Source organism: Schistocerca nitens, chromosome 9 (genome assembly GCF_023898315.1).
Source record: "Schistocerca nitens isolate TAMUIC-IGC-003100 chromosome 9, iqSchNite1.1, whole genome shotgun sequence".
Lineage (NCBI taxonomy): Eukaryota > Metazoa > Arthropoda > Insecta > Orthoptera > Acrididae > Schistocerca > Schistocerca nitens.
Genome location: NC_064622.1, coordinates 10,538,512 through 10,548,959, shown reverse-complemented (window position 1 = coordinate 10,548,959; position 10,448 = coordinate 10,538,512). Strand labels below are relative to the sequence as shown.

At 45.9% G+C, this 10,448-nt stretch overlaps 1 protein-coding gene across 1 annotated transcript in view; it reads right to left on the bottom strand.

Moving 5' to 3' along the window:
• Positions 1-2,712: 2,712 nt before the first annotated feature.
• The window catches only part of LOC126203493 (uncharacterized), a 49,728-nt gene continuing 41,992 nt past the window's right edge, over positions 2,713-10,448 (bottom strand). The window contains exons 5-6 of the mRNA XM_049937822.1: positions 7,269-7,495; positions 2,713-2,995 (exon numbers count right to left, since the gene is read on the bottom strand). Of these exons, the coding sequence (XP_049793779.1) occupies positions 2,980-2,995; positions 7,269-7,495 (243 nt within the window). The 3' untranslated portion in view covers positions 2,713-2,979. The remainder of the gene's footprint in view (positions 2,996-7,268; positions 7,496-10,448) is intronic.

The following is a 10,448-nucleotide window of genomic DNA, read 5'->3' as shown; positions in this document are numbered from 1 at the left end:
CTCTGTGGTTGCCGTACGCGGTCGCCCTACCTTTCCAGCACGTTCATCCGTCACGTTCCCAGTCCGTTGAAATTTTTCAAACAGATCCTTTATTGTATCGCTTTTCGGTCCTTTGGTTACATTAAACCTCCGTTGAAAACTTCGTCTTGTTGCAACAACACTGTGTTCTAGGCGGTGGAATTCCAACACCAGAAAAATCCTCTGTTCTAAGGAATAAACCATGTTGTCTACAGCACACTTGCACGTTGTGAACAGCACACGCTTACAGCACACGCTTACAGCAGAATGACGACGTACAGAATGGCGCACCCACAGACTGCGCTGTCTTCTATATCTTTCACATCACTTGCAGCGCCATCTGTTGTTGAAAATTGTAACTACTGTAATTTCGAAAGTTTGTCCGCCTGAAAATGTACTGTTGTCCCAAGCATATTGCAACAAACGGTGTATTTCTATCGCTGCTCGTTTAGTTTTTATTGCCGTTTCAAATATACCGGTCATTTTTGAAACACCCTGTGTGTGGGTTATATCTCCCACTGTTAGACGCCGTATTTGTGGTATGTGTATTTGATGCTAATAACTGGGGACTGGTTCATGATTAAATCGTATTAATAAGTTCTAAGAAATTTTCAGTTGTATTTGTTCATCATATTTTCCTTTACACTGACGTTTATCTTGAATGTTGTGTTTCGATCTGATGGTGTAGCGATCGTTTGGCCTTGGTAACCCGTCAATTGTTTCTTTACGCTTAATGTCAGGTTTGCATATCTTAGAGTGAAAGTCTGCAACCTGTTACAATCAAAGTCTTTTATACTGTGTAGTTATGTATGCGTTGTTAAGTTGCAAGTACAAGTTTGGCCTCTGGAGAAAGACTCGAAATCTCACTGGGAAGCGAAGTCAGTTCTTTGAAACCACAGCTTGGACACAAAAATGTGCGAGGCGCTGCGCCATTACCTGAGGTTTTGGAGACGTCCCTGTAGATCTTGAAATTTTCTGTAAAATTGTCAGCAGCACATATTTTCTCGAGCGAATGCTTTTGTTGGAGAGTGTGTAAGTAGTAGCGAATGCTTTTGTTGGAGAGTGTGTAAGTAGGCTGTTTAGGCTTTTTTTGTTGATAACGCCACGTAGCGCACTGCATGAAGATCGCTGGCTGTGCTGTGTGCAGTCTGTGGCTGGTTGGCATTGTTGGAATATTCGATATTGTAGTGTTGGGCAGTTGAATGTAAACAGCGCGTAGCGTTGCGCAGTTGGAGGTGAGCCGCCAGCAGTGGTGGATGTGGGGAGAGAGATGGCACAGTTTTGAGAGCGGACGATCTGGACGTGTGTCCGTCAGAAAAAGGAAATTTGTAAGACTGGATGTCGTGAACTGATATATATATATATTATGACTCTTGAACACTATTAAGGTAAATACATTGTTTGTCCTCCATCGAAATCTTTCATTTGGTAACTATGCCTATCAGTAGTTAGTGCCTTCAGTAGTTTGAATCTTTTATTTAGCTGGCAGTATTGGTGCTCGCTGTATTGCAGTAGTTTGAGTAACGAAGATTTTTGTGAGAGTGATTCATAAAAGGTATAGGTTGTTGTTAGTCAGGGCCATTCTTTTGTAGGGATTATTGAAATTCAAATTGCGTTGCGGTAAAAATATTGTGTGTCAGTTTAGTGATGATCAGAATAAGTAAAGAGGGAAATGTCTGAGTACGTTCAGTTTTGCTCAGCTGTTTGAAAATCAAATAACGTAGATGTTTACCAGCACAGCCATTCATAATTTTCCTAAGGGGATGTTTCAAGTGTTAAACAGCATCTACTGCAGTTATTTCATTAAGCTGGTAATCCCCAGTAACGTATGTTTGCGTTCTTCGGAACTTAAGTACGATTTCCTTTAGGTCTATACTGCTGGGATTTTCATTCATACTTGTCGGATAGTTGTAGATGGTCAGATGCTACAGAGCTGATAACGTTATAGAACAGTAAAGGTTAGAGAGATTCTGAATTATTTCTTGACTGCCATAATATTTTGAAGTGTGTGGTAATATTGCGACTTCGGAAGTGCCAGTGTGACAGGAGATCTCACGGCTAATAAAATTATGATGATCGTAATGGTAAACTACTAATTGACCAATAATTTGATAAATTAGGATTGAGCACATTGAAATCCAACTTACGATGCATAGAGTATTGTCAGCTTTGAAGGGTGTCTTTAAGGAGGGTCTTTTACTCTGTCATTTTGTCTTTTTGCCTTCACCGAGACATCCATTCGCCAAAGCCTTCTGGTCACAGAATGCTTATGAATATGGAGATCACAGATTATTTTTGAAGGGATGGAGATTTTTTTACGACTTTGGTATGTCCGTGGGAGATGCAGTTTTAAGAGTGATGCACGTGGGAAAGCAGTGAATGTGTTTAGAGACCTGCTTGCGTATACACCGTCAATCCAACTGGAACGAAAACCCGCTGAGTACATCACTAAACTATAAGAAATCTCGTTTCTTGAAACAGTTTTATTCAAAAGCATCGTCCACTCCTCGTGATATCAACGACATCCTTTGTGATCATAGTGACCGAGGACTGAGTCATAGGTGCACTGTTTCCCCTTTACGTGTCTGGGATTTGCAGGATATTTGTCAGGAAAGGTTTCAGTTTTATCACACACGCCTCTTTGTACACTTGTTCTGAATAAATAATTTTATTTGAGAGCCTTTGATGCGCATAAATAATTATTTTGCGACCTTAGCTTTGATGAACAGTTGGCCAATGAATGCCTTTCCTTACAAAAGTATCCCAACTGCTTGAGTGAGGAACACAGCTGTTCAACACTAGTGCAGTCTTGATGAGGGACGTTGGAAGGCGTGTGGGGTGGAGTGTTTGGTGGTGTCACTATTATTTAGTGTTTCTATGTTCGGGCGTGGGCATTCCAGACTGCGGCCACACTCTCCGTGCCGGCATTCCACGCCGTCTCCTCCGGCAGACTCGACGGTACTACCCGTGGCACGGTCTACAAAGTACAAACAACAAGGATCAGTATATAGAGACATGTCTTTATTACAGCCGTAGTGTTGGTAGACACAGAACATATCACATAGAAACAAGCAGATCTCATTCTTCTTCCACGTTATGTAATCCACACGTTCGACTGCAAACACAGCGTTCTAGGTCCGATATGTTACCCTTTACAAAAGAACAGTTTCAGTTGGCAGTCGAAAAGTGTGACAGTCTTACCAACAACACAAGATAATCTTTCACTACCCTGTGTGTGTACACTTGTCTTCGACAGTCGAGGACATCCGAGAGGAACAGAATTTCGCTTATACAGAACTTGTATCCTTTAAGAAGCGTGGACTGCTACTTGTTCGGACCCAAAGATGTCACCCAAGTTCCGCCCTCTGGATGTCGTCGAAGGTCGCACCTTGAGTCAGACACAAAAACTGCATCAGCAAGAACGGTTCATTAAGTATAACACATACTTCATAAACGAGATGAACAATAATTTATGTTTACCTTAACTTTTAAATCAATTACACATTGATGTAAGTACTCAGTACATCCTGAAAATATTTACATTTATTTCATTTCAGAGAAACAAAGATAGATTTTGTAGTATGACCAATCCCAAAAACGAAGACAACTTATAATTCTGCGGAATTGATGGTGGGTTTTACTCAGCCTCACGAAGTATTTCAATATAGACGTAAGACACCAGCAAATTTCCCTATCCTTGAACATTTGTCTTTATTGTTCATGACGATGCAATAAATAAATAAATAAATAAATATCGGATATAAGAGTCCCATTTCCTATTAAAATAGACCTACACCTCTTTTGAGAGGAATTCGGATTAGTCTTACGTAATCCCTGGCTGCGTTAAAAAGTAATCTCAGTTGCTGTTTGCCGTTTGAAACGCCGGTGAAGTTGCCAATGGTCTAACCGTTGCTGTAAATATTTGTTTATTTTCGTTATGGCGGTAGGGTGGGTATTGTCGATGATGAGACTTTAGCTGATTGTTTATGGTAGTCATAATATTTCCTTGTCGGTAAGGTTGGATGTTGTGTGGAGTGTGCCGGAACTGTTGGATGTAACGAGCTGTTGGGTCGACCTCGCTTACTTCGAAATTTGGTAGAGCCTTAGTCTTCGAGTCGGTGTTTGCAAACGACTCACCGCGAACGTTGTGGGAAGGGTGGTCCGAGCGCTGAATGTAGGGGCCAGCGTTAATTCTTCTCGGGTACTGAAAATAGTACTTGGGGTTTCCTCTTACCAAACCGAACTTTGGAGCAACTCCTACGTCATGACCTGGTTGTATCTGACGATCACTCTTGCTGAAATAAGAATGAGACAACGGTTGCTGGGCAGATGCAGTGCCCCATTCTTCACCTCTGTGGCTCAAGGCTTGATCCAGATAAGGCCAGGACTGTTGGGTGTGAGAAGCTGAGCTGGTCTTGGGCGATTCTGTTGACGGACTAGCGTCACTGTTCTCTTCGAAACGGGGGGAACTGTAAGCTTTACGGTGAGAGTCCCATTTCTCATCGTGAACTAGGATCTCATCTTCCGTAGCATCAGGCTGGCGCACTTTTTCGGCAGACTCGTGTGTAGTGAAGTAATCGAAAACTGTCTCAGGTGATTTGGTTTCTGTTTCCTGTGGATACGCAGAATGATGGAACTCGACTGGAACGTGTGTCACTGGATTATTTTCTTCGTGTATTTCCTGATGATTGTCCATTTCCCTTAGGCTGTATTCTGTGGTCTGTTCTGAATTAGTAGTTGCTGATTCTTGATCTTCGCCCTCTTTCTCGTCGTCATGTTTGTTCCTCTCGAGAATAGCATCGTGCAGTTGGTACAACTTCGGCAGTCCCACGCTCTTAACTTCATTTCCGTGTCCGTACCACAGTCCATACCACGGCCGGTTCTCGAAATTTTCACCCACTTCGACCTCATCGATCTCACGATGGTGGTCGTCAAGACGCCAGTTGCGTGTGTCCCTGTGCAAGCCCTCTAGAGGAACTATTCTAGTCTCTACCTGCTGAGTACCGACGTTACCTGCTCCAGTCAGTACTTTCCCAACTGGCTGCTGAGAAAGTGGCAGAACGTTGAGAACGTTCTGGGGCCCAACTTGCCCTACACTAGACGGCTCTACTGGTCCTACACTTCCGAGCTCTTCAACTACCGTAGGCGCATGACTCTCTGCAGTACCTAACGGTTCTGACTTCGATGCGAGCTCTGCCTCATCTGTGTCCGCTTCTTTCTGACCGGTACTCCCCAACTTTCCTTTCTGTTGCTCCTTGCTACTTTGTACTCTATTGGCAGATAATTCCTCCTTATTTTCTGCCACTAATTTGTCTTCGGCAGCCTGTTCTTTCGTAAATGCCTTTCCCTCAGCCGAATATTGTACTTTATCTACAGGGGAACCAGCATCTGGTAAAGCTTCAGCACCAGGAACCTGTTCTGGTTCAGTCTCCTTTCCCGGAACAAGCAAACCATCAACATGTTTTCGTCCCTCTTCTGACTCTTTTCTAACAGCTTCCGCGCTTTCGCGTTTAGTGTCTTCAGATACTTGATTTCCTTCTGTTTTTTGGCTTATGCTGTCAGTCGGTACATCCTTCACGGTGTCAGTTGCTGCGACAGTACCTACCTCCTCCTGGTGGGGTTCCACTCCGGGTTCCTCCCTGCTGTTCTTATTCACAGTCTCAATCTGACGTCGTTCCCCATCGGAAAGCACTCCGTTAACATCTTCAGAGTTTCCTTTTGAATTTAGCTCTTTGATATTCTTTTTCTCCACGAACTTTACGGGTCCTCTGTCCAACAGATGAATTTCATCAGAGAGCAGGCTGGAAAAGGTGTTCAGTTGATTCACTTTGCCGGAAATAAATCCTGGCATTGTGTTTAGATTATAATTTCTGTCAGATATCACACTCGGAGCGTAGTTTGGCGATGAGCTCAGTAAGTGAGGGGTGTCAGGGAAAACACTTGTAACTATGTTATCGGTTGTCATTATGTTGCCACTGGGCTGTGAGTTAATGGTCGCAAAATTGTTAGTACCTAACAGAACGTCTGTATTCGGTAGTATGTTCAGCTCATTGCTAAGTGCCGAGTTTCTTAAGGGTGCCAAATCCGGAGAGAACTCATTGTCGGTGGAGTGTGATTTTTCGGCCGTCATACTTATCATCTGCACCTTATCAATTTCCTCCAGACTGAAATGGTGGTCTTCCACCGGATCTGGCAATACTTTCAGTGAGTATACGTCCGATGGACGAGGTTTGGAAGTCATCTCAGAGTTAAGAGCTTCCTCTGCGGTACCACTTTGTGACTTTTTTTTAGCAGCCATTTTCTCTTCTTCCAGCAACTGGCGATCTATTTCGTCTAGGCTGAAATCTTCATTCGAATGGACGTCGAGAAGAGAATGCGTAGGGAGGACATCCTGCCTCATCAGGGAGTTCCTTATATTACTGAGTCCATTGCCTGTCTGTCCTGTCAAAAATGACCCTAGGCTGTAGCTACTGAGCTGGCCGAGGTACGGTACCACTACAGGAGAGAAACCGTTCACGTTACCGGAAGAAAGCCTCTGATCCTGAAATCTACCGTCAAACCTGTTGCGTAATTCATTTTGTACAGTCTGGCTGCCAAATACATTCAGTCTGTAATTCTCGTCACGTGTGCCCTTCATCCCTACTTGGCCAAAAGTCTTCGGCTTAATGGGGGACGCTTTATATCCGTCGTCATACGCAGCGTCCGGTAAAATCTTTACAGAGTACACGCTCTTCGGCAGTGCCTTAGGTGCAGGGGTCAGATGGTAGTCAGAAGGCTCCTTTGAGAAAGAGTTTATGACAGCATTGTGAATGACGGGTGGCCTGTAGATCGGTCCAACTTTGGGAGGAGACTGGCTCCACCACGGTACCCTGTGGCTTTTCACTAATTCCTGCCGACGATTTGCACTTCCCAATACTTTCGACTTGAAATCGACCACCTCCTTCCAATCCTTGACGTTAGTAAAGTACCTATCGAGGGGATGCCGGAAGGCGAGGTCGTCGATGTCGTCCGGGTCTAGGATTTTGGGCTCTCTGCTCCCTGTCCGCGGATACTGCGGCACCCCCGCGATCCCCATCCGGTCTGTCACGTACTGCCCCCTCCACTGCCTGCCCGGCTGCTGCACGAACTTGTTCTCGTGCTCCTGCTCCAGGGACTCGTAACCCTCAGCGAGGGTGAAGCGCAGGCTGACGGCCCTGCGGCTGCGCCCTGCCCGCCTGTCATTCGGCTGGTGGGTACGCTCGGGCTCGTACCTGTTCACCACGTAGCGTCCCGCTGCCGGCTCGTCTTGGATGCGCGGCCTCTCCGGGGCGAAGTGGAGGTCACTGCGGAAGTCGCGGCCCAGCACCGACCCGGCCAGGTAGGCGGGCCCCGGCAGGGGGGACCAGGGCTTCGTCAGCCCAGCCAGGTCCTCAGGGTAGAAGCCGAGGCGGCCGCCGTCGCCTCCGGAGATCAGAGCGAGCGGGGAACTGTGCACCACCTGTCACCAAACACGGCCGTTCTTTACTGAGCTGCTCATTCCTCAGACGGCGTACGAGCAGGAGCAATTTCAATTAATATTTTTATACACAGGAATTAAAGATATTAGCTGCTGGTGGGAACTGATTTAAAACAATGGGGCAAGTTGAAAATTTATGCTGGAGCTGGACTTGTACCCCGATCTCGTGCATTCTAGGAGCTCGACCTGGATTCGAACCCGTGTCTCCTACATGCTAGGTGAAGGCACTGACCACTGTGCTGTCACCACAACCTCACGGACTACCCTGGCACGCCTTCTGTCAGACCCAAATTCTTAATTTATACCACACACTACTGATGTAGTGCCCCTAATCATTAGCCTCATTACTCGCAGAACCTCGCCAATTCCCGTGTGAATTCGAGGTCGGCGTCCATCTGGACTGAACGCGTCTCTGACTGAAAAAAATGTGTGTGAAATCTTATGGGACTTAACTGCTAAGGTCATCAGTCCCTAAACGTACACACTACTTAACCTAAATTATCCCATGGACAAACACACACACCCAAGCCCGAGGGAGGACTCGAACCTCCGCCGGGACCAGCCGCACAGTCCATGACTGCAGCGCCTCAGACCGCTCGGCTAATCCCGCGCGGCGGAACAGTACAGAGAGCGATATCCTGACAAGAACCCACCTTCCCGACGGATGTTTTCTCGTCTTGCTGCGACGCTTCAGGAAACTGGAAGTGTCAACCCACGACAACGCAATTGTCGTAGTACTCGCACAGACGAAGCTGCCGAAGTTACTGTTCTCGCTTCCGTTGTTATGAATCCACATGTGAGAACATGACAGCTTGAACACGAAATTGGCATTCCTAAAACCAGTGTACATCGTATTCTTACACGTCACTGTTTCCATCCTTACCATGTACACCTACAACAAGAATTGTATGGGAATGATTTCCAGAATCGTAGTTCTGTCAGTGGGCACAGAAGCAAATTCTCGCCAACACGAACTTCTTTTCCAATGTTCTATTTACCGATGAATATTCCTTCTCAAAGAAAGAACAGGTAAATACAAGGAACATGCATTATTGGTCCACAGACAACCTACGATGGCTTAGACAGGTCAGCGTCAATGGAGAGTTAACGTCTGGTGTGGGACGCTCGGTACTACAATTATTGGCCCTTATTTCATCAATGGCAGTCTAAACGGCACAGCGTATGGTTCAAATGGCTCTGAGCACTATGGGACTCAACTGCTGAGGTCATTAGTCCCCTAGAACTTAGAACTAGTTAAACCTAACTAACCTAAGGACATCACAAACAACCATGCCCGAGGCAGGATTCGAACCTGCGACCGTAGCGGTCTTGCGGTTCCAGACTGCAGCGCCTTTAACCGCACGGCCACTTCGGCCGGCTCACAGCGTATGCCAACTTCCTCAGACGAATTCTCTTCTGGATGAAGTGCCGCTAAGAACCAGAATGTATCAACACGATCGATGTCCAGCACATAATGCCTTCCGTGCACGTCGTGTTCTGAACCGAAGGTATCCTGCCAGATGGATTGGTTGAGGAGGAACAGTTACTTGGCCTGCTAGGTCTCCTGATTTAAATCTTCTGGACTTTTTTTCTTTTGGGATGCATTAAAGACGTTGTCTGTCACGATATTCCAACAACTCCAGAGGACATGCAGGAATTTATCGTGCTTGCTTGTAATTCTCTTCAGCAGGCAACACTGGAAGCAGTAAATAATTCTTTTATTCAACGAGTGGAGCAGTGTATCGGTGTCCAGGGTCACCACTTTGAGCACCTTTGAATGTCTTATTCCTGGGTAATGGTACAGGAGAGTCAGAGTCAACTTTGTGTTACGTTTTTACTTGGTTTTCATTTGTTTTCTGGCAACTCCAGCAAGTGGACGAGTTTGTGATCCCGGGCTCTAAGTCAGTGTTGTGTTATGTAATTAATAACGTTGTGTTTCAGTGAATGGTAGACTGTGATACATTTTTGAATAGATCTTTAGGAGAGGAAATGAATTACCGAATAAAAAAAGTACAGGGAGCCATTTAAAGAAGTCATACCGCTGTTCATATCTTTGTAAAAAACAAAGCTACAACGAAGGCAATCATGCTGATTGATGTCCTCCTGACGGCTAAAGAACATTTGCTTGAAACATTTTGTAATTTGCATCAGGACAAAGAGTTATTTAGGGTGGTCAAGATAAATGGGACGCCCTGTATATAATAAAAAAAACTTCGCCGGAGCACCCCAAGAAGGGCCAACGGTACCAACCGGCCGCCGTGTCATTCTCAGTCGACAGGCGTCACTGGATGCGGGTGTGGAGGGGCATGTGGTCAGCACACCGCTCTCCCGGCCGTACGTCAGTTTCCGAGACCGGAGCCGCTACGCCTCGATCAAGTAGCTCCTCAGTTTTCCTCACAACGGCTGAGTACTCCCTAGGCAGACCGGATGGCGACCCATGCAAGTGCTAGCCTAGCCCGACGGCGCTTCACTTCGGTGATCTAACGAGAACCGGTGTCACCTCTGCGGCAAGGAAGGCCGTTGGCGCACACACACACACACACACACACACACACACACACACGCACACGCACGCACACACACGCACACACAGACACACACACACACACCACCTATATAACATTTTACATTATTTAGGGCACTAGCTATGTTCGACGTGCATTTTCTTTCAATGTAGGCACTCATAAACAAAGCAGACACATTTACATGTACCAAACAAATAAAAGATAATTATTTTTGAGCATTAAACTAAATCTGAATACGTTTTTTGCTTGCGGCTGCTCCCGCGTCCGTGTATATACAGGGTGCCTCTCCTATGGGTCGTCAAGCGCATGTTCTCTAGCGTTTCGGCAGATATTTATAATTTCTTTTCTGCAGCTGGAGTCAGCCCAAAGAAATACCGCTATCATCAAGTTTTTCGTGCGACTGCCAGTGC